This window comes from Esox lucius, chromosome 25, assembly GCF_011004845.1.
Source record: "Esox lucius isolate fEsoLuc1 chromosome 25, fEsoLuc1.pri, whole genome shotgun sequence".
Taxonomy (NCBI): domain Eukaryota; kingdom Metazoa; phylum Chordata; class Actinopteri; order Esociformes; family Esocidae; genus Esox; species Esox lucius.
In genome coordinates this window covers 369,473-393,915 of record NC_047593.1, presented here as the reverse complement: position 1 = coordinate 393,915, position 24,443 = coordinate 369,473, and the positions used below count along the sequence as shown (strand labels likewise).

At 38.9% G+C, this 24,443-nt stretch overlaps 1 protein-coding gene across 4 annotated transcripts in view; it reads left to right on the top strand.

Annotated features, from left to right (window-relative positions):
• LOC105030945 (tetraspanin-5) overlaps window positions 1-21,305 on the top strand; it is a 32,531-nt gene extending 11,226 nt beyond the window's left edge. Inside the window, exons 2-10 of one of the 4 annotated variants that reach the window (XM_010905086.5) lie at window positions 4,383-4,433; window positions 5,464-5,610; window positions 6,050-6,220; window positions 6,756-6,881; window positions 12,064-12,111; window positions 13,654-13,770; window positions 14,055-14,116; window positions 14,259-14,309; window positions 21,130-21,305. In XM_010905086.5, coding sequence (XP_010903388.1) covers window positions 4,383-4,433; window positions 5,464-5,610; window positions 6,050-6,220; window positions 6,756-6,881; window positions 12,064-12,111; window positions 13,654-13,770; window positions 14,055-14,116; window positions 14,259-14,271 — 735 coding nt within the window. In that variant the 3' untranslated portion in view covers window positions 14,272-14,309; window positions 21,130-21,305. Of the gene's footprint in view, window positions 1-4,382; window positions 4,434-5,463; window positions 5,611-6,049; window positions 6,221-6,755; window positions 6,882-12,063; window positions 12,112-12,289; window positions 13,771-14,054; window positions 14,117-14,258; window positions 14,310-17,708; window positions 17,980-19,694; window positions 19,953-21,129 lie in introns of those variants that run through there. The other 3 variants (XM_010905085.3, XM_020044566.3, XM_010905088.4) reach the window with 3 other exon arrangements.
• The last annotated feature ends 3,138 nt before the right edge of the window (window positions 21,306-24,443 follow it).

The window sequence follows — 24,443 nt, the reverse complement described above, 5'->3', positions numbered from 1 at the left end:
GGGGGGAATCTAACATGATTTCCCAAGGGGGGAATCTAACATGATTTCCCAAGGGGGGAATCTAACATGAATTCCCAAGGGGGGAATCTAACATGAATTCCCAAGGGGGGAATCTAACATGAATTCCCAAGGGGGGAATCTAACATGAATTCCCAAGGGGGGAATCTAACATGAATTCCCAAGGGGGGAATCTAACATGAATTCCCAAGGGGGGAATCTAATATGAATTCCCAAGGGGGGAATCTAACATGAATTCCCAAGGGGGGAATCTAACATGAATTTGCCTGAGCGGAATCTAACATGAATTTGCCTGAGCGGAATCTAACATGAATTTGCCTGAGCGGAATCTAACATGAATTTGCCTGAGCGGATTCTAACATGATTTCCCAAGAGGGGAATCTAACATGAATTCCCAAGGAGGGAATCTAACATGAATTCCCAAGGGGGGAATCTAACATGAATTCCCAAGGGGGGAATCTAACATGAATTCCCAAGGGGGGAATCTAACATGAATTCCCAAGGGGGGAATCTAACATGAATTCCCAAGGGGGGAATCTAACACGAATTCCCAAGGGGGGAATCTAACACGAATTTCCCAGAGCGGAATCTAACATGAATTTCCCAGAGCGGAATCTAACATGAATTTCCCAGAGCGGAATCTAACATGAATTCCCAAGGGGGGAATCTAACATGTAATGAAATACTAAATGCATATTTATGTTCCTTAATTTAAACATCTGAACTGGAAATCAAACTGATGATGAATTCCACTGAGTTAACTTTTTGTAAAAACTCAACTTGTCGTGTTTAGAGGAGATAGAATGCTGAGTTGCATCCAATGAACACCATACCTACTGTGAAGCATGGGGGTGGAAACATCATGCTTTGGGGCTGTTTTTCTGCTAATGGACCAGGACGACTGATCCGTGTAAAGGAAAGAATGAATGGGGCCATGTATCTTGAGATTTTGGGTGAAAACCTCCTTCCATCAGCAAGGGCATTGAAGATGAAACATGGCTGGGTCTTTCAGCATGACAATGATCCCAAACATCACTGCTCTAGAGGAGATCTGCATGGAGGAATGGGCCAAAATACCAGCAACAGTGTGTGAAAACCTTGTGAAGACTTACAGAAAACGTTTGACCTCTGTCATTGGCAACAAAGGTTATATAACACAGTGTTGAGATGAACTTTTGTTATTGACCAAATACGTATTTTCCACCATAATCTACCAATAAATTCATAAAAAAACCTACAATGTGAAAATTACAGGCCTCTCTCATTTTTTAAGTGGGACAACTGGCACAATTGGTGGCTGACTAAATACTTTTTCACCCCACTGTATATATTTATTTTTTAAACATCAAGGAAACCACCGTTGGATCTGGAATTTAAACTAAGGGAGGGTTTAAAGCAAGGTAAAACAACATTTTGAACTTTAACAGGGCAGTCCTGAAAAGTGATTCACTCAATATATAGTAACTTTTTAAAACTACAAAACGAAAAACCTGCCGTACCACAAACTTAAAATAAAATCAATCAGGATAAGGAAAACTGAGAACTGCATGCCCTTGGAATACAGTCTCTTCTGTCTTAGCACTCAAAGTATACGACTTGACTTCGTCATGCAAACAAATGTTTGAAAAACTGGACATTAGTAATAATATAACCAACATACACCCTACTGCTACAGTCTTTTTTCTATATACTGATATCAAGAGAGATAGTATTTATGCCCAATAAAAGGCTAAAATAACATTTGAGTGCATGTCATCCATCTAATATTTGGGTTTTAATCCTGATATGCTACACCTGTTTTGGTATTTCTTGGATACATTTTACATGATTATGAGTCTGTATTTTTAAAACATAGCAGTTTCATTATTGGAATCCTAGATACTAATTTATGTTTCAGAAAACCTTTGCCTGTCCTAGGGATGATTCGTTTGCATGATTAAATGCCAAAATCTCTAGATGGTATGTGATTACCATCACACCTACAGTAAGGGAAAAACATATTTGATCCCCTGCTTATTTTGTACGTTTGCCCACTGACAAAGAAATAATCAGTCTATCATTTTAATGGTAGGTTTATTTGAACTGTGAGAGACAAAAAAATGCATGTCAAAAATATTATAAATTGATTTGCATTTTAATGAGTGAAATAAGTATTTGATCCCCTATCAATCAGAAAGATGTCTGAATCCCAGGTGTCTTTTATACAGGTAACGAACTGAGTTTAGGAGCACATTCTTAAAGGGAGTGCTCCTAATCTCAGCTTGTTACCTGTATAAAGGACACCTGTCCACAGAAGCAATCAATCAATCAGATTCAAAACTCTCCACTATGGCCAAGACCAAAGAGCTGTCCAAGGATGTCAGGGACAAGATTGTAGACCTACACAAGGCTGGAATGGACTACAAGACCATCGCCAAGCAGCTTGGTGAGAAGGTGACAACAGCTGGTGCGATTATTTGCACGAAAGGACTGTCAATCTCCCTCGGTCTGGGTTCCATACAAGATTTCACTTCGTGGAGTTGCAATGATCATGAGAACGGTGAGGAATCAGCCCAGAACTACACGGGAGGATCTTGTCAATGATCTCAAGGCAGCTGGGACCACAGTCACCAAGAAAACAATTGATAAAACACTACGCCATGAAGGACTGAAATCCTGAAGCGCCTGCAAGGTCCCCATGCTCAAGAAAGCACGTACAGGCCCGTCTGAAGCTAATGAACATCTGAATGATTCAGAGGAGAACTGGGTGAAAGTATTGTGGTACAGATGAGACCAAGATCGAGCGCTTGGCATCAACTCAACTCGCCGTGTTTGGAGGAGGAGGAATGCTGCCTATGACCCCAAAAACACCATCCCCACTGTCAAATATGGAGTTAGAAACATCATGCTTTGGGGGTGTTTTTCTGCTAAGGGGACAGGACAACTTCACCGCATCAAAGGGATGATGGACGGGGCCATGTACTGTCAAATCTTGGGTGAGAACATCCTTCCCTCAGCCAGGGCATTGAAAATATTTTGTGGATGGGTATTCCAGTATGACAATTACCCACAACACATGGCCAAGGCAAAAAGGGAGTGGCTCAACAAGAGCCTAGCCAGTCTCCAGACCTTAATTTCATAGAAAATCTGGAGGGAGCTGAAGGTTTGAGATGCCAAATGTCAGCCTCAAAACCTTAATGACTTGGAGAAGATCTGCAAAGAGTAGTGGGACAAAATCCCTCCTGAGATGTGTGCAAAACTGGTGGCCAACTACAAGAAACGTATGACCTCTGTGATTGCCAACAAGGGTTTTGCTACCAAGTACTAAGTCATGTTTTGCAGAGGGGTTGAATGCTAATTTCACTCATTAAAATGCAAATCAATTTATAACATTATTGACATGTGTTTTTCTGGATTTATTCCCTTACTGTAGATGGAAGGTTTGCATAGCGATTTCATGCTTCCTTGTAAAAGTATTTTTAGCATCTTTTAAATACAAAAATACAGGAGTTTATTTTGATATACAGCTCCGGAAAAAATTAAGAGATCACTTGACCTTTTTCTTGTCTTTCCAAAAAAGTTGAAAAACAAAGTATTTTATTTTTATTTTAAAATACATTTTGATGTATCTTTGCCAATCTCTGGTTACTGTACTAGCATGACAGGAGCAGCACACTGAATAAATATGGATCCAATTAGGTACGTATTGTTTGAATGGCCCTAATTTAATTACAGTTCGGGCCATTCAAACATACTGTTTCAGTGGCTTGGCATGGCACAAGGATTACTATACCTTTTCTTAAATCAATGCTCCACAAGAACAAACTGGAGCTCCGCAGAAAAACCAGTGTGTGCCATTTATTATGCTTTAAAATATTGTTTTTATTATAAGAGGCCCAAGAGTGTATTTTTGGTCTGAGATGTGAATTATTTAGGCCTGGGATAATTCTGAAAGAGGGTTATGGGCTTTGCAGCTTTTAAAGTCCAATTTCGGCATCAACAACATTGAATGTGAATGGTTATCTCACAAAACATGGCCTTAAACTGCAGTGCCTATAACTTGCCTTAATATTAAATCTAGGCTTAAGGCTGGGATTCATTTAAACCTGTCATCGCAATAATACACTAAAAATACTCCTGTAAGGGGTATCAGCCTGTTTTTACATGTGGATGTAGGTATTTATGAAATACCCATGACCAGATTTGGAGACTGTTGGAAAGCTACTTTGTAAACACTAACACTAATGGTTTCTCTCTGGTCTCTCTCTCTCTCTCCGGTCTTGCTCAATCGCTCACTCTTTCTCACTGCCTCTCTCTCTCTCTCTCGGTCCCTCCCTCTGTCTGTCCCGCTCTCTCTGTCTACATCTGACTTTTGTGATTCACAGTTACTTGGAGTGACGTTTCTTGCTGTAGGACTCTGGGCATGGAGTGAGAAGGTGAGTCAAATTGAGCCTGTATCCATTAGAGAAGTAATTTCCAAACTTTTGTGGTGCCTGTACCACCAATAGAAATGTTCTCTGCCCAGAGTACTCCTGAATTAACCTCAGGTACATTTTCTATTTTCTCATCAGCCCTAGTTCCTGGTTCTAGATTGCTTTGACTGGACAGGCACTGAGAAATGTTGGTTGGACAAGATTATTTTCTTTATATTATTTGTGTGTTTCAATCAATATAGTTTGTCGAACAATAAACTATGCAACATTCCCAGATGTACTGCAAGTCTTGTCTACTTTTTTATTTTATCTTCCATTATAGCCCATCCTTGTAAGGGGACAGTTTTGTTACTATGCCCAATTTCACACTGATCTAGCTTGAGGTTTTCAGAACTTTTAATGAATCAAAGGATGTTTGGATTGTTTATAGCAAATATATTTTCTCTTTTTCTTCTGAACCTAACTCCACACTCTCTTAGTGTAAAATATACTTATTGTAAATATAATTATGCTATAATGACCAATTGTATCATGATCCATTCTAAACTGTTGAAGATATTTGATAGATTTGTCCTTCAGGTCATTCAATTAAGTTACTGGACTATCATAATTTGCTTATGTTTGAAAATAAATGTTCTAAAGTTTTTCATATTTCATCTGCCACATAGTTTTTTTTCATTTTCTTCTTTAATTCTGAAAGTCTCCTCTAGAATCATATTCGACTCTAATCTCTGTTTACCCTATATTCACATGAATTCATAATACCCTCAAAATGACATGTTTTTTGTCTTTGCATGCTGTATTTTATATTGTACCTACAATAAAAAAGGACATCCTTCTGAAAAAAGTCTTAATTAAAAAGATTAATTTAATTTGTCATACTATCACTTTGTTCAGTGCATGCCTATGTATGGGTGTGCAACCTGTCCTAATTTATAAAAGAACTACATTATTTAATTGACTATTCAAGTCATAGCTAGGGATCTACCCTCCAAATCTTTCTTTCTCTCATGCTTTCTTTTTCTATCTTCAGGGTGTGCTTTCCAACATCTCGTCCATCACAGATCTTGGGGGCTTTGACCCTGTATGGCTCTTCCTGGTGGTGGGAGGAGTTATGTTCATTCTTGGCTTTGCTGGCTGCATCGGAGCACTTAGGGAGAACTCTTTCCTGCTGAAATTTGTATGTTCCTTTTATAAGATTTTATTCAAGATAATTAAATGTTATATTGATAAAAAGTTCCTTCTACAAAATCTGGTTTGAGAATTTCTTATTGACATGTTCCTTTTTAGTATGAACAAATCCAGAGTTTGGAATTAAAATGTCAGACCTGATTTGCCCAAATAGAAAGGTATCAAACCTCTAAAATAATAATTCACACTAAACATGTGGCCATCGCTAAGTTTCCAAACAACATTTAATCATGCCCAGCTTCCAATTGGCTCATTTATACCTTCATCCATGTGACTATTCCCTGGTTGATTACTGTAAATATGAATGTGTTCTCAATGAACTTACCAGGTAAAATAAGGGTAATTAAAATAATACATATGTAATTGCTATCAGTTTCATTTGCTGGGTATCCCCAGAATAAGTGTTTACCAACATCCCTCTTTTCTAGTTCTCTGTGTTCCTGGGGATCATCTTCTTTCTTGAGCTGACAGCTGGAGTTTTAGCCTTTGTCTTCAAGGACTGGATCAAGGACCAGCTCAATTTCTTCATTAATAACAACATCCGGGCATACCGGGATGACATTGACTTGCAGAACCTTATAGATTTTACCCAAGAATATGTAAGAAAAGTTATTGTTTCACAATTGTCTTTCTTTGTAATACTCATGGTGCACATTAAATATGTTTGTATATATTTGATGTGGTCGTTAATGGATTTCAAATATATGATTAACAAAAATACAGTATAAGAGTTAGAATTAACTATTAATAATAACAACAAAATGCTAAATAATAAAAGTTTATGTGGATTGATTACCTAGGTCAAGGGAAGTAAGGGTCACTCGCAATTCAGCACTGTAGGTCAGGTCAGCCTCAGGATGAAGTTGTTGAACGGAATTTGGGGTTACACTTTATTTGGATTGTCAGATGCTCTACATTTATACTATCAACAAACTATCAAAAACAAAGTACATGTTTGCTATTGTTAAGGCTAGGATTAGAGTAGGTGTTTAGTAAAAGTTTAGGGAAATCATTAAGTTTAGGGATAGGATGAGGTTTAAGTTTAGTGTGAGTAGATAGTCTGTAAAACATTAACCGATTCACTATCCAAATGAAGAGTTACCAAATTTTGTTCTGTGACTTTGTCCCTTCTAGTGGGAGTGTTGTGGGGCCTTCGGGGCTGATGATTGGAACCTGAACATCTACTTCAACTGCACTGATTCCAACCCAAGTCGTGAGAAGTGTGGAGTGCCCTTTTCATGCTGCACCAAAGACCCTGCAGTACGTTTTCCATGATTATTATACCTTTTGAGTTGATTGGACAATTGAAAGATAAATAAGATTTACCTAAATTACAACCCCATTTTCAAAAGAAAATGTTGCCACCTCAAGATTCAAACCCAGGTCACCCACACAGAAGGCTGTGTCATTAACCACTACACCACAGAGCTGTACACTTGTTAAGTGTCAGTGTATCCTCTTGTCTCTATCCTGAACAAATCCTATATTGCCACTGGCCATATTAATAGTTAATTGGCCATTCATGAATGACACTGATACAGTTAAACTGATTAACGTTTCTTACTAAGTTTACCTCCACCACATTTAGCGGCTATGTATTGCGTTTGCCACTGGCCGTTTTAACAGCGTATTAGCCAGTAAATAGCTTCACCGATATCTACTAACTTACTAGATTAGTCACAAGAATTGAGCAATTGCTAGTGCGTCTGCCAAAGCTATTTAATTTCATAGCATAAGAATGTATTTTTTTCTTTCATGGCAAAACAACATACTTTTCTCTTTCATTGGTGAATGACGTTTATACAATAACTATCAATAAAGGTGACGATAACTAACTTTTTCATAAAGTGAAAAGACGAGAGAATCCTGGAATCTACAGGAAATAATTAATAAATATCATTGCTCTCAATAGATTCAAACAAAGTTCTTCCACACGAGAGGCACTGTCTTTAACCACTACACCACTGTATTACACGTTTCAGCAGTCACTAGACTCTATTGAGGATTATGTTAAACTGACTAACGTTTCTTATTAAGTATACCATAGCGTCTGTGAACTATATTGCTTTTGCCACTGGCCATTTTAACAGCTTATTAGCCAGTAAAAGGGTTACTAGTATCTACTAAATTCCTAGGAATAATCATAAGAATTCAACAATTGCTAGCGAGACTGAAGATGAACCTTTCTATGACAGAAACTGTCACAATATAACCGTATCCGTAATGTCGGTCGGTCTGGACAAGAAATAAAGAAAATAAAAAGAGAAACAGAATGCAAATAAAAACAAAATGCAATGATGTCCAAATCATTTAAACCCTATAGTCAATAGAAAATGGGAAAAATAGGACATATTAAATGTTGAAACTGAGAAATTGTATTGTTTGAAAAATATATGCCCACTACGAATTTGATGCCAGCAACACATTTCAAAACAAGAAACCAGGCATTAACATCACACCAAAATACATTTTGTAAGACACCATTAACTACCGTTAAACTGAATAACGTTTCTTATTAAGTTTACCTCCACCACAAATAGTATCTATGAACTGTATGACTTTTGCCATTGGCCGTTTTAACAGTTTATTAGCCATTCGTGAATTACATATAAGTTACAATAACTACTGTATCAATATCGGTGACGATTACTGAATTTTTTGTCAAGTGAAAAGACGAGTGAATCGTGTAGCCAGCTTAGACAAAAGTCGAAAGTCCATCAGAAATATTCGCAATATAACAGTAAACAGGTTCATTTTATAGCTACTCAAGTTTGTAGCCAGTGAGGTTTTTGTCTATCCTGAACAAATACTCTTTTGCCACTGACCGTTTTAACAGCTAATTTACCATTCATGAATGACATAGATACAGTATCTATCAATATAGGTGACGATAACTAGTGATGGCCATTCAAGGCTTCATGAGCGTTATTTTAGCAGCAGGATATTATGCTGGCAGCACTCAGATTTTCTTTATCACAATAAAAGCCATAATTGAAATGTATTAGGCAGTAGAGTTAAGACAAGAACGGACATTAAACATAAAATGTACAGATTAGATTGTTAACTATATTTACTTACATATTTCAATGATGGCTTTTATTTTGAAAATATAGCATAATATCCTGCTGCTAGAAGAACGCTAATGAAGCCTCGAATAGCCATCACTAACGATAACTGACTTTTTTGTCAAGTGGAAAGACGAGAGAATCGTGTAGCCAGCGAAGTGTTTGTCTATCCTGAACAAATCCTAATATCCACCAGAACTGTTTTATTTTAGGATTCCTATTACGTAGCTTCGTAGGGTTGTAGCCAGCAAAAAAAAAATCTGTCCTGAACCTCAGGCATAATGCGTTCTGACTGTTACGGGAGGCAAACGCAGAACCTGATGTTCCAGAGCCAGCGTCTTTAACCACTACGCTATTTAACAAGCAGTCAAAGACATTCGTTCTTCTAGGCCGGCTCCGTTTACGTGTTCCTGCAAAAAGGTGGGACAGAGGCAACTAAAGACTGGAAAGTTTGTGTAATGCAAAAAAAAAAACCTAGTGGAACATCTCACAACTAATTAGGTTAATTGGCAACAGGACAGTAAGATGATTGGGTTTGAAAAGATTTTCCTAGAGAGGATGAGTCTTTCAGAAGTTTGGGAGGAGTTCAGCACTCTGTGAAAGACTGCACAGACAGATAGTGCAACAATTTAAGAATTATGTTTCACAATGTAAAATTGTGAAGAGTTTGGGGATCTCATAATCTACAGTACATGATATCATTAAAATATTCAGAGAATCTGGAGAAATCTCTGTACACAAGGGACAAGGCTGAAAACCAATATTGGGTGGCCATAATCTTGGGGCTCTCAGGTGGCACTGCATTAAAACCGGACACAATTCTGTAGTGGACTGCATCACTGCATGGGCTTAGGAACACTTCCGAAAACCATTGTCTGTGAACACACTACGTTGCTCCATCCACAAATGCAAGTTAAAACTCTACTATGCGAAACCTTCTCTGGGCCCGAGCTCATTTAAGATGGACGGAAGGAAGGAAGCAAAGGAAGAAAAGTTAAAGGGACTATCTGGCTTATCAGCACACAGTTCAAAAGCCAGCATCCATGATGGTATGGGGGTGCATTAGTGCACATGGCATGGCTGACTTGCACATCTGTGAAGGCACCATTAATGCTGAACATTTTATATAGGTTTTGGAGCATCATGTGCTGCCATCCAGACCATGTCTTTGTTCAGGGAAAGCCTTGCTTATTTCAGCAAGACAATGCCAAACTACATTCTGCACGTATTACAACAGCATTGCTCTGTAGTAAAAGACTCCGGGTGCTAAACTGGCCTGCCTGCAGTCCAGACCAGTCACCCATTGGAAACATTTGGCTTTTTTTTTTTTTAAATAGGACAAAGGAGACCCCAAACTGTTGAGCAACTGAAATTCTCTATCAAGCAAGATAGACTTTCAAAACTACAGCAGTTGGTCTCTTCAGTTCTTAAATACTTTCAGAGTTTTTCAGAGTAATTAATATCCATTTTATGCAGCATCCCAATTTTTTTGTAAACAGGGTTATAATAGAATCAGTTTATTTGATTTGTTGCACTTTTCAGTGAAAAGTTTTTTCACAATTTTAGTGGTTTAGTTAGTCTAGTTGTTAGTGAATACAAAGTGTTGTATAGGCTCTGGCTAGATTCCAAATATGAATTACACATCACTTACCATAATTTCCTATTTATTAAACCATGGCTTATACACAGATTTTGAAAACATTTTCAACCGCAGCAGTTAATACATGAGTGCAGCTAATACACAAGTGTACATTTTTAAAACTGTTTCCACTGGCAAACTTTTTCACAGATGATTACTTGACGACCTAGAGGTTTCAGAAACTCATGTAGCAAATATGATACAATTGATGTTATAGGGTTTTCAAAAACATATTCTATCCTTCAACAAATTAATTTGGTAGCGCCCAATGACAAATGTTTAAAATTAATGTACAATGTATGTACGATTCATAATTTTCCTTTCACAAAAGCCCCACCTATCTTAGTTACTGTTACTACGCCCGTCAACCTGCGCTTCTTTGCAAGCGGCAACTGTTATCTTTTATCAGTCAATATCATCCTATCAACTTCAGCAGAAAGTCACCTGTTAAAGTAAAGTCTACGAGTCCCCCGAAGTAACAAGCAATATTAGAGGTAGCTAGCTATCTAGCTAAAGTAGTAGTAGAAGAAAGTTAGCCTTATTAATGGTCACGTTAGCAAAAATAACTATAACGTCAGCATTAGATAATGTTGTCTTATATGAATAAGTATGTATAAATGTTGATTAAAGCATTTCACAACTCAAGAGAAGTGACTGTAAATAACTCTCCCCTCTAAACTTTTCAGGTACCTGCGATATGCAGCAGGTGCTGTAGCGAATGTCCTCTGTTTCACCATTTTGAGCCTTAACAATGAAATCTTGACGGACCGTTGTTAATTATTGATCGGTCTAGAACCGTTTAGGTGAGGGATTTTGTGAAAAGTAAATTCTCCGTCAAATGCGGTTTATATATGGGTGCGGTTAATACTCGAGTTTGTATTGTGATGGCAATTCCATCGAATAAAACTCTTACTAAGGAAGGTAAGACAGAGATCAAAATGCTCTTAAACACAAATAACAGTTTATTATATAATATTTGCAAATAGAGACCGAAAGACTCTAACACAAGATCAGTGAGAGTCTGTCTGAAGAACAGTTCAGAAAACCTACCTTTTGTATTAGTAGAGTGTTACAACATTTCACAAAATAACTGACAACTAAACCAGAGGTTCATTCCTCTTATCAGTTTTTCTGTCCGCCCAAGGTTTCACCCAAATGCAGGTTACCCACCTGCATTTTACAAATACCTCTTGACCCCATGTCTTGTCCCCCTCTTACTTATGACATCACTAACATATATTGCCAAAATACTGGTTTGATACCTTTCTAATTAGCCCAATAGAAAACCAGTAATTCTTTAATCCCCTACAGATCTGTAGAAGACATTAATACATTAGTTCAACACATTTCTATAACAGTATACACACAAAGCTATTTGTGTGTATACAAACTTATTTTGCGGTTTATACATGGTGCGGTTTATAAACGGGGAGTTACAGTAAAACAGAATTGTTTTTTACAGGTGGCTGGCAAAAGTTCTGTAACTTCCCCAAAAGTTCAAGACTTTCCAAATGTTCTCTGGAACTTTGTAACAAAAATCTGTAATCTGTAAAACTGGAATTTTTTAGAAAGTTCAGACATTTTCAACCTTACTTGCAGGCCTTATTTTCCAGACACTAAGACAAAAATAGGCATTAAAAAAAAAAAAACTAAGACATATTCAGATTTAAAGGATTCTAGTTTTGTACTGTTTTTGTCTATAAAATACTGTTTGTTAATATCCTCTCTTATCTTGTAGGAGGATGTCATTAATACGCAGTGTGGCTATGACATTCGAGCTAAAACGGTGAGTTCAGTCATTTTCATTTTAAATCACTGTCATGTTTTTTTTCAACACAAAATATTTGTATTGAGACAACACACTTTGTAGAAGGCATTCTACAAACATTCCTAAGACACCTAATTTTGTATCAAACTGGAATCTTTGATCAAAATGTATTAAATAACAAGAAGTGCGTCTTCAGCCTCCCCTGGAGTCCACCCTGCTGGTTGACAAAGGTGTGCCATTACAACCTGGTTTGATTCCAGTTTGTTACAGCCAGCCATGACCGAGAGTCTGAATTGATGTTACTCCCAATTGGCTTTGCTCTGTCTAGGTAAGAGGAATGGGTTGCCAGCAGGTCATTTCTGCAAGCTAAAAAAAGGTTGACAATATAATTTTTTTTATCCTGGTATTGTTATAAGAAGCAGTGGAGTTCACGGAACATATTTCATTGGATGCATTTCCTGATCTTTGCCTCTGGCAAGCCAGATTTTCTTTATTTTTTTAATAAAAAGTAGATCGCATAACTAACACTTTTGATACAAAACAGCTCCAGAATCCAACATCATATAACTGTGTTCCGGGATTGCGATGGACTGTTTTATCAAAAGGCAGCACTCAAAGTGAAACTAGTCGAATTATGGAAAACTGTTTCACATTAGCTATTGGCAGGTTGGTTGGGCTGGATGAGGTCATTCTAACTCCACCCTAGTCACAGTCATAGCGCTGGTCTCACATTCTCCCATATCCACTCCCCCAGACTGCAACAGTTGGGCCCTTATGCTATGCGTTTCCTGTTGTAGAGAAATTAGAGTTTGGGTCAGTATTTTGGGTTGGAAATGCTCCATGACAATCAGAGTAAGTCAAACCAAGAAAACACAATTGTGAAATGTTTTGATAAGATTTTGTTTAAGGCAAACCGGGGTATTTCAACTGAAGGACTTATGGAGAACTGCTGGATGTCTATGAAATGGCCAATAAATTACATACATGAAATGCAAGTGTTAGGATTAAGTTTATTCAAAGTAGGCAATTAAAAAGCTAGTCTGTCCCTTTGAATAATTTAAAATGGCAGATGTATTGAATGGTGATGTCAATGCTGAGCCAGGCATTCTCTTGGATATATCCTTTAAGCATCTCTACGGGTCGTTTTTGAGTTTTCTCAGCAAATGGTTATGATTGGGAGAGGAGAAGTTGTTCCTAGATCTGTACTTAGCAGAAACATCATCTGGAGTGGCTGGGACAACACTTGAGGTAGCAATTGATGTGTCAAAAACTTGCTGAAATGTAACATTTAAGTAACATGCTTAACCTCATGTACAATCTACATGATAATATAACAATTTTATGCATTAAACAGAAACTGTTAACCAAAGTGACTTCAAGTACAGGTACTGTACTTGTATATTTCATTAACCCCAGAAGCAATCGATCCCACCACTGTTTGTGGTAGCAGTAGCACAGTGCTTTTATCAACTGAGCTAACATTAATCAGTGTATATACCAATTAAATGATGCACTGTAAACAGCGAAGGTCATTGTGTAATGTGTTTTATATAATGTTAGGACTCTGAGCAGAGAACGTCTATCTACATTAAAGGCTGTGTGCCTCAGTTTGAGAAGTGGCTTCAAGACAACCTGACAGTGGTGGCAGGGATCTTCATCGGGATTGCTTTACTACAGGTTGGAAATCCACATCTACGCCCTAAATATTCTGGACTAAGAACCCCTTCTACTTTCAGTAAATTTGGTTCCTAAATATATAGTGTGGGATTTGGGGGAATGTTTAATTGTTGATACTATTGTTAAAAGTTTATTCTTGAATATAACATTTCAGTGTAGCACAGCTGTGTCCTCTTCATCAGAACCTACCACCAGAATTAAACTGAACCCAAGTTACATTGATGTTGATGTAAAATCTTTCAACATAGTAATATGTATGCCCTAATCCATGTGCCAAATTTCAGATTTTTGGTATCTGTTTAGCACAGAATCTAGTGAGTGACATTGAAGCAGTGAGAGAGAGCTGGTAAGAACCACCATTTCTATATTCTATTTTCAAACTCTTACTATTTTTTGACATTTTAAAACATTCAGCATGACCACAGTATTCAGGCATTTTAGTTGTAATTTATTATTCATTTCTTCACTTTCCCCTGTCATTTCTTCAGTTTGTTTACCTGATATTGTCATCTTAAGCCAACAAAAAGTTTTAACCGAAGGTAAGCACCTTTTTGCTTGTTCTACAATCGTTATAGATGCCACAATCTTTTATATTTAGGGAGACAATAAGGTGGAAGTTAATTCATTACAAAGACTAAAATAATTCTAGCTATTGACACATTGGCTTGGTTCAAGCAGGACTGTTGCCTAGCTATTAGAGCATCTGACCAGTTACTAAAAGGTTGCTAGATCAAATGCGAAAATTCTGTTTTGCAAGAACTGTGCCCAGTGAACAGCTTATTAGCCAGTAATAGGCTTACTGTTATCTACTATCTTCTTAGGAATAATCATAAGAATTGAGCAATTGCTAGCAAGACCGAAGATGAAACTGAAGATTGCAATATAACCTTATACAATTTCAGATTTCGGTTTTAGCCAGCAAAGTTTTTGTCAATACGGAATAATTCACAATGCGTACTTTGCTTCGCCGGCGAGGAGATACAAAATCGGAACCTACAGTTCACAAGTCCGCCTCTCTAACCACTACGCTATTCAACAAGGGTTGGTCGGCGTTCGGTGGGTGGGTGGGTGAATGAGTGGGTGAGTGAGTGGGTGGGTGGGTCGGTGACCAAGTCAATTCAACCTCATTGATATCAGTCTGTCCAGTTAAGAAGCATACAGTAATCGACTGTGAATCAATGTCACCTATTTTGGTGATAATGAAAGTGACAACTGGTGCACTGTAGAGGCTACAAGTAGACCACTCCCAAAAAGGGAATGGTTTTGCAGGTGGTGGCCACAGCCAATTGCTCTCTCCTTATCCTTCCTGACTGATTCTTCTCTAGATTTTGCTAGTGTCCTTGTCATTACTGGTAGCATGAGGTGGTACCTGCAGCCCATTCCGGTTGCACAGGTAGTCCAGCTCCTCCAGGATGGCACATCCATATGTGCCGTTACAAGAAGGTTTGCTGTGTCTCCCAGTAGTCTCAAGTGCATGGAGAAATACCAGGAGACAGACAAAGAGTTTTTCGGTGTGAGTTTGAATCCAGCCCTCAGTCAGTTGGTGATTTTTTGACCGTTGTTACGTAATTTTGTTCTCAACAAATTACACAATGCACAATAAAGATTTTGATCTTTAATATATTTAGTTCATCGGGACTGTGATTTAATTTTGTTCCCTTCATTTTTTTGAGCAGTGTACATTTACAGAAGTAAATGTGGTGTTCTTGTTTTGGGGAAAAAACATGTATGACTTTGGATTTGGTATAGTTAAACCATATTGGTTGGGACATTATATATGGGGCCTGTAATGTTCTGAAAAAGGGAGACCCAAACGCAGGTGGAGAGAAACCAGAGGTGATTTAATGAGCATGGCTCCTGGATCAAAAGTAAAACACAGCGAAAATGCCTCAAAACAAAATGAGAAAAATAACACAGTAAGTCTCTTCTGCTGCACATGGGTAATGAAACGTCCAGCAAATTAACATAGGATACTGAACCCAGAACTGAAGGAGTAAATTTACAAATAATGGGTGTCAGGTGTGTGCTGCATGATCAAAAGAAAAACAAAAAAACCGACATGGAGTAAACAGGACAGTGACTGCTAGTAGGCCGGTGACGTCGACTTACTGAAGCGTGACACCCCAGGGAGGGGTGTAGAGGAAGGGGGAGTCGTCACGACCCCTACTTCGGAAGCGTCAACCTCTACCACGAAGGGCAACTCAGGATTGGGGTGAGCCAAGACGGGGGCCGAAGTGAACAGTTCCCTCAGTTTCTGGAATGCACCGTCCACCTCGGCCGTCCAGTGGAGCTTGCTGGGCCCACCCTTCATCAGTGAGGTGATCGGGGCTGCCACCCCGCCAAAACCCCTAATGAACTTCCAATAATAGTTGGCGAAGCCTAGGAACCAACCGTGGTTGGGGTCGGACAATGACGCGCAGCGTCCATGCGGTCCCTTTCCATCTCCACCCCTGCCGACGAGATGTGATATCCAAGGAAGGAGACAGCATGTTGGAATAACAAACACTTCTCCAATTTGACATAGGGCTCAAGCTCCAGCAGTCTGTCAAGCACCCGTTGTACCATGGCAACGTGTTGTTAGCGAGTAGTGGAATACACCAATATATCATCAATCTAAACCACCACCCCCTGTGCATGTCTCATAAGATTTCGTTGACGAATGATTGGAAGACTGATGGAGCATTCATCAGCCCGTATGGCATTACCAAGTACTCATAATGGTCTGTGGTAGTACTGAATGCCGTTTTGTACTCATCCCCCCCTTGGATACACACCAGGTTGCAAGTCCAACTTCGTGAAAAAGCATGCCCCATGCATCTGCTCAATGACTGTGGAAATGAGAGAGAGTGTAAGTGTAGCGTTTGGTTATAAGGTTGAGCGATCGGTAGTCGATACATGTGCGCAAACCACCATTCTTTTTTTTCATGAAGAAGAAGCAGGCTGGTGCCCCTGTTGCAGGGATTCTGAGATGTTTGTTTCCATAGCCTCGGTCTCTGACTGCGACAGAGGGTACACATGACCCCGGCCGGAGGTCAATGGCACAATCCCAAGGACGATGTGGGGGTAATTTGGTTGCCCGCGTTTTGGAAAACACATGGCATAAGTCCCGAAACTCAGTGGGGATGGGAATTTCGGTTAAACTATCAGCACTTTCCACCGTGGTAGAATTAATCAACACCCCACAACACCTTCCTTGACACCTTCACGACCACCCCAAGAGGGTTTTCTGTGACCAGGATACACTTGGGTTGTGAAGGACTAACCAGAGAGGCCCTAGTAACACAGGGATTGCTGGGGACTATGAAATGGAAGACTATCCTCTGTACATGTGTGTGCTGTGTAACCATGGTGAGAGGAATGGTACATTCCGTGACCAGCCCGGTTCCTACAGGCTGACTGTCTTGGGCCTGGACGGGAAAAGGGGAAGGAAGTGGTTTGTCTGGTATGTGGAGTGCCCGTGCGTAAGTCCTATCCATGAAATTACCTGCTGACCCCAAATCTATCATAGCCCAACAGGGTACGGAAACGTGGTACTCAGGAAAGGAAACGGAAATACACCAGTGAATCTGATCGGCCCCGGCCGATGCGCCCACGGGTGGTGAGGAGGTTGTCGAGACGTAATCAGATTTGTAAATGTGTACCGAGTTTTTTGAATGTGTATAGGAATCTGAAAACGTGTATTCAGATGCTGTGTGTGCGTAATCAGATTTGTATGTTTAAAAGCATCTAAAGATCTGTATTGAGATTTGCATGTGTATTGAGATTTGTAAATGTGTGGACAAATCTGTAAATGCGTACATTAAGCAAATATATTTCACATGCGCCATTGCAATACAACGATGGACCAGCAAGGAAGAACATGTCTTGCCAAGTATTAGAGTTTCTGTTGATTATTCTGTTTAATTATTTCTGTTGATTATTTTCTTCTTAACTTATAGAATGACCAGTCAAACCATTGCAGAACTACAGCTGTCTGAGGCTTAACTTTGGAGCCAACTACCGTTTAATTGGACCAATCAGTGCATTTGCATGAATTATAGGAGTGGTGTAGGTGATGACAAGTATGATGCACCCGCACAGTCCTCCCAGTGCGCGGAAATAACAACAATGTATTCCTCTGAGGAGCTTAGTGTTGAACTTGGTACAGTTGTGCTCAAAAGTTTGCATTCCCTTGGAAAATTGGTAAAATACGTACCATCATGGGATTCACATTCAACTGTATGTCATAAAAGAATGGCACAATCATGAAACAAAACATGGCAACAAAGAAAAAAAGTCTGCATACCCTTAGTTCTTAATATTGTGTATTGCCCCCTTTAAGATGAATAAAAGCGTGCAGTCTTTTGTAATAGTTGTCTATGAGGCCCTGAATTCTTGCAGCTGGTATAGTTGCCCATTCGTCTCGGCAAAATGCCTCCATGTCATGGTTGTCTTGCTTCACAGTGGGGATGATATTCTGTTCACTATACACCTTGCTGACCCCTCTCCAAACATAGCGCTTATGGTTGTGACCATAAAGCTCTGTTTTAGTCTTGTCACTCCAAATTACAATGTGCCAGATGCTGTGAGGCGTGTCAAGGTGCATATTGTAAACGGCTTTTTAGTGGCATTGGCGCAGTAAAGACTTCTTTTTGGCAACTCAACAATGCAGCTAATTTTTGTTGAAGTATCATCGAAATGTGCTCTTTGAAACAACTACACCATCTTTTTCCAGAGACACTAATTGGAATTTAAAAAGTCACAGGTGTGGGAAATTCACCTTTAATTTCCATTTTCACCTGTGTGTCACCTTGTATGTCTGTAACAAGGCTAAACATTCAAGGGAACATAAACTTTTGCTCAGGGCCATTTGGGTGATTTCTGTTATCATTATGATTTTAAAAGGAGCCAATCAACTATGTGATAATAAATGGCTTTATATGATCACTATTCTTAAATAAAATTATGTTGTAAAATATTTTCTAAATCAATGCCAATGTTTCACCATTTTTTGCCAGGGTATGGAAGCTTATGAGCACAAATGTTTATCATTAATTCTATCTGAGCTGGATGGAATTGCTAGATTAAAGGAACATCAAGTTACTGAATTATGGTGCTTTGGTACTACTGTACGTCATGTGCGTTGTTAGCTTGATTTAATGAAAGGTCGATCCAGTCACATTCAAATTCACTTTTCTCAACTCCCATTGGAAACACCTCATGCACAAACGGTTTCAGTGACAGACCGACCAGACTGATATCTCAACCTGGTCTCATTAGAATACATAATCTATTTTACAAACATCTTTGAGAGCTGATTTTGTGAGTTATATTGGATGTTTTTATGTTTTGGATGTTTTGTGTAAATTCGTAATATATGATACGTTTAGTAGCGTTTGTAACATGTCATACATTTTCATACCGTTCGTAACGTGTTTAAATAGGGTTTGTACAATATGTTATGTTTTCGACAATTTGTAATGTATTATAAGTTTTGGTAGCACATTGAAATGTAACATAACATATCATACGAAATTGGGTGCCATAGATTCACGTATAATAGTTTACGTATTCCAATGAGACCAGGTTGGATATCCATGTAGCATTTAAATGTAATAGCAAACGAGATCAGGCGGCTGTGCACGGCTAACAAATGATGTAGTGTTTGCACAAATTAGGTCTTACTAAAATGCACTAAATAAGGGGTGTACACTTCTGCATTTCACGCAAATCGGGTCTCACTAAAACATACAAGTCTTTGTGAGACTGTTGCAACAAGTGTCATTCTCGTAAGCATACTGCAAAGCCAATGTGTCAATAATTACAATCATTCCTCTACTTTTTGTATATTAATTTACTCAATGTCCATGAGACAAGATATTGAAATTAGCTACCATAATTGGACATTCTTCATTATCCATACTTAACATTCATCTCCCATGCAGATCTCTTGAATTTTTCCACCTTCAAAAGAGAGATGATCAAGACATTTGGGAAATGTGTACAATGAAGAGTCTTACAGCTTCCTTTATTCTTTACATATACTACTTTTCTAAGGTTGTCCCCTTGATGCAGTGTCAAACATTGCCTAGCAGGGTTGTGTAAAAAGCCATATATATACATATATGTAAGTGTAAATCTTGGTGCTATGCATACTGAATGTATATACACTGCTCAAAAATTTTTAGGGAACACGTAATCATCATTGTATAACATCAGGTCAATTAAACTTCAGGGATATGCATTTGTCCAGTTAGGAAGCATAAGCGATTGTGAATCAATGTCACCTGTTTTGGTGCAAATGAAAGTGACAACAGGTGCACTGGAGAGGCTACAGCCAGACATCCCCGAACAATTGAATGGTTTTACAGGTGGTGGTCACAGCCAATTGCTCTCTCCTTATCATTCTTGACTGATTCTTCTCTAGTTTTGCTTTTTGCTAGTGTCTTTGTCACTACTGGTAGCATGAGGCAGTACCTGCAGCTCATTCCGGTTGCACAGGTAGTCCGGCTCCTCCAGGATGGCACATCCATATGTGCCGTTACAAGAAGGTTTGCTGTGTCTCCCAGTACAGCCTCAAGAGCATGTAGGAGATACCAGGAGACGGGCCGTTACACAAGGAAGGTTAAACAGGGCAGTGAAAGGGCATCAACCCAGCAGCAGGACAGGTATCTGCTCCTTTGTGCAAGGTGGAACAGGACGAGCAGAGCAATTGTCTGTGGCCCCCACCTGCAAAACCATTCCCTTTTTTCAGGGATGTCTTGCTGTTGCCTCTCCAGTGCTCCTGTTGTCACTTTCATTTGCACTAAAACAGGTGACATTGATTCACAACCGCTTATGCTTCCTAACTGGACAAATTGATATCCCTGAAGTTTAATTTACTTGGTGCTATACTGTGGTAATTACGTGTTCCCTTAATTTTTTTGAGCAGTCTATATGGTTCAGGTCATGTACAGTATAATGCTAAAGGGATTCTGTTAATGCACTGCATGCCTATTCATAGGGCATTGGTTGTTTTACTTGTATTAATTAAAGTTGTAATGTCTCAAATTTTGCTCAGTATATGTCAGATTACCAGTAAGGGGTGAACTGGCTGAGTAGCACTTTTTAACACATGTAGCTTTAGCAGTAACATGGCATTGGACCTGTTCCAAACCAATTAATGACACTTCATGTGGACATTTCATGATGGCATTACAATATCATACAGCAGTTGAGTAGTTTTAGTAACAGTGTAGCCAACTGCCCTGATACATTATATTTCAATTAATGACAGCATATTGTGATGTTGGACATAGTGACAAGATGAACCAATATGTGGTTGGTGTCATGTTTTGGTAGATTTCATCTAGAATTCATGATGTTTATCTTGTAATTAAGTGTTTCAGGGTCTATGACTGAACATGTTGAAAAGGGATTTTGCTGATCTGTCATCTGTCTCTTGACTGGGAAGAACCTTGTACTCTATTTCAACTACAAGTGTTGCATTTCATTGTCATGTTCAAACCGTACTATTTGCCCCATAAATGTAAGGCATCAAAACCTGTCTGGGTTTACTGACTGACATTGTCTTTTTGTTATTGGTATATTTCTCAATTTTGTCTAAACTGTTTCCATAGAAGAAACCTATTTGGCAGAAATCTGTGAAATTGTACGTGCTGCAATTTCCTGGTTATATGGTCTACCACAATTCTAGTCACACTAAATGATCTCTGTTAAAATACAACCTTGTTTCCAAAAAAGATTGGATGCTCCATAAAATGTAGATTAAAACCGAATGCAATGATGTGCAAATCATATAAACTCTATATTCAGTAGAAAATATTACAAAGACCAGTGACTCCGACGGGGGGTGGGGGGGGTGCAACCGTGAATGTTGTCCCGGGCCTAGGCCTGGGTGGTGGCCCATTTGGTTGGCTTACATCTCATCTCATCTTCATCCGCTTATCCGGTATCGGTTGGTTGGCTTACATATAATTATTAATTTGTCAGTCAGTGTTGTATTCAATACTGTCGAGAAGGTTAACAGTTTTTAAACAGAAGAATTGCATTGATGAAGGAATTCATATTTTTTACACTTTGCTGTTTTTTTTTATACAGCATTATGCATATACCCTTTTCTGTAAAAATGTTGTTCTACCAACAGCCAATCAATGATACCCTAACACCTACAGCCAATCAGAGTGATACCCTAACACCAACAGCCAATCAGGGTGATACCCTAAACACCAGTGCCAACATAACTTTGTTAAAGCGGCACTAGATAGGATTTATTCAGTTAAAAAATAAGTTCAGTGCCGGTGGAATGTCATTTTATCATTTTTGGAGCATGCCACTACTTCCCAGCCAATGCCGTTCCAGCCCATCACCTTCTGTGAGGCAGGATTTCCTCCTTGGCTTATTTTACCTGGATGATATTATATATAGCATAACTATGCCATAAGGGCTGAAGTTTGCTTACTGTAAGAAACTATAATGGCAGCTAGAGATCAGGATGACAAACCGTCAGTTCCTACCTTGTCTACTACAGCATACACTACAAAAATAGCAAAGCAAAAGAAGGCTTAGACCAACTCTGTGTAGCTAGCTACCAGAAACCCTAAGCTAACATTAGCAAGCCTAAGAAGCATGTTGTCGAACTCTGAGTTAGGGCTTTTTTTGGAACAGGTAATTAAATTTTTCATATTTTTATTCAGAACGTGATTCTCTATCGGCCATTGGTGCAGAATCGCTTTCTGAAGGATGAGTAATTGCAAAATGCTGTAATAGTTTATTTTACTTAAAAAATCCTACATAGTGGAGCTTAATTTTTTTTCTAATTCAACCAATAAATGTGTCTAACTACAGTAATGTAGCTATCTGGCTAAAACATTGCCACCATGCAACCAAACTATAAGCACAGAAATGGAAGGACAAATCTAAAAGAGAACGTCTAAATATGTGTTGCTGTTCAGTAATGGCTGTTTGGGACTGAGTAGGTTATGAATTGAAAAGATGTGACATAATTAATTACCTGTGTTGAAAACAAAGGAATTGAATGTGGTCTATGAATTAAAGCATTAAACAAGAAAATGTTTATGACTTGTTTTTTGGACAGTCATTTAATTACTATTAATAAATTTTTTGGCCCGTGGTTTGGGTCCAAAATGTTAAATTCTGTCCCGTGCCCTGTCATTCCTGTCGGCGTCCCTGACAAAGACAACATATGAAATGTTGAAACTGAGACATTTAATTATTTCTTGAAAAATATATGCCCATTTTGAATTCGATGCCAGCAACAATCAATCAATCAAATTTATTTATAAAGCCCTTTTTACAACAGCAGTTGTCACAAAGTGCTTTACCTGAGACACCCAGCCTTAAACCCCAAGGAGCAAACAACAGTAGTGTTGGATTTCAGCGGCTAGGAAAAACTCCCAAAGAAGGCCGAATTTTTGGAAGAAACCTAGAGAGGACCCAGGCTCAGAGGGATGACCAGTCCTCTTCTGGCTGTGCTGGGTGAGATATTAAGAGTCCAATTAGATTAATAAATACATTTCTCTGGGCTAAATCCAGAGTATATTTGATTCTAGACTAGGTCAAAAGTATGACCAGGTGGACAAGGACAGGGACAGCAACGGGCCCCCCAAACCAGGTACTCCGCAGGTGTGGACCAGGACCTCATCTCCTCCTAAAATTTAAAACTGGAGGAGACTGAGAAAAGTTAGAAAGTGCATTCCTCATATCCCCCAGCACAATAATATAGCAGCGTAACACCTTGGAACTGAGACGGGGGGGTCTGGCGACACTGTGGCCCTACCAGGAGGAGGCCCCGGACAGGGCCCAACAGGCAGGAAATCAATCCACCCACATTGTTTCAACAATGTTTCAAAAACGTTGAGACAGACGCAACGAAAGACTGGAAAGGTTGTGTAATGCTAAAAAAACAAACCTGGTAGAATATCACACAAAATTGGCAACAGGTCCATAACATGCTTGGGTACTAAAATATAATTCCAGAGAGGATGGGTCTGTCAGAAGTGAGGATCGGGAGGGGTTCACCACTCTGAAAGACTGTGCGGGCAAATAGTGTCACAGTTTAAGAATACAGTTTCTCCATGTAAAATTGCAAAGAGTTTGGGGATCTTGTCTACCGTATTCATGATGGTATGGGGTTGCGTTAGTGCACATGACATAGGTGGCTTTCACATCTGGGAGGGTGCCATTGATGCTGAGCAATATATTCAGGTTTTGGAGCAACATAATATGCTGCCATCCAGATGACATCTTTTTCAGGGAAGGCCTTTCTCATTTCCGCAAGATAATGCCAAACCACATTGTGTACTTATAACAACAGCATGGATCTGTAGTAAAAGAGTCCAGATGCCTGCCTGCAGTCCAGACCTGTCAACCATTGAAAACATTTGAATTTTGTTAAAAGATGTGATGCAACACATTGGTACTGTAAACATGCCCCTGTACCAACTTATTATGAGATGTGTTGTGGGCATCAAAATCAAAAATTCTTAGTTTCAACATTTTGCGATCTTGTCTTTTTATTTATTTTTTATTAAATATAGGGATAAATAATGTGCACATCATTGCATTCTGTTTTTATTAGCATTTTAAGCAGTGTCCCAACTTTTTTGGATACAGGGTTGTACAACCATGTAAAGACCTGTTAAAGATCACATTATCTGCTATAAAAACAATAA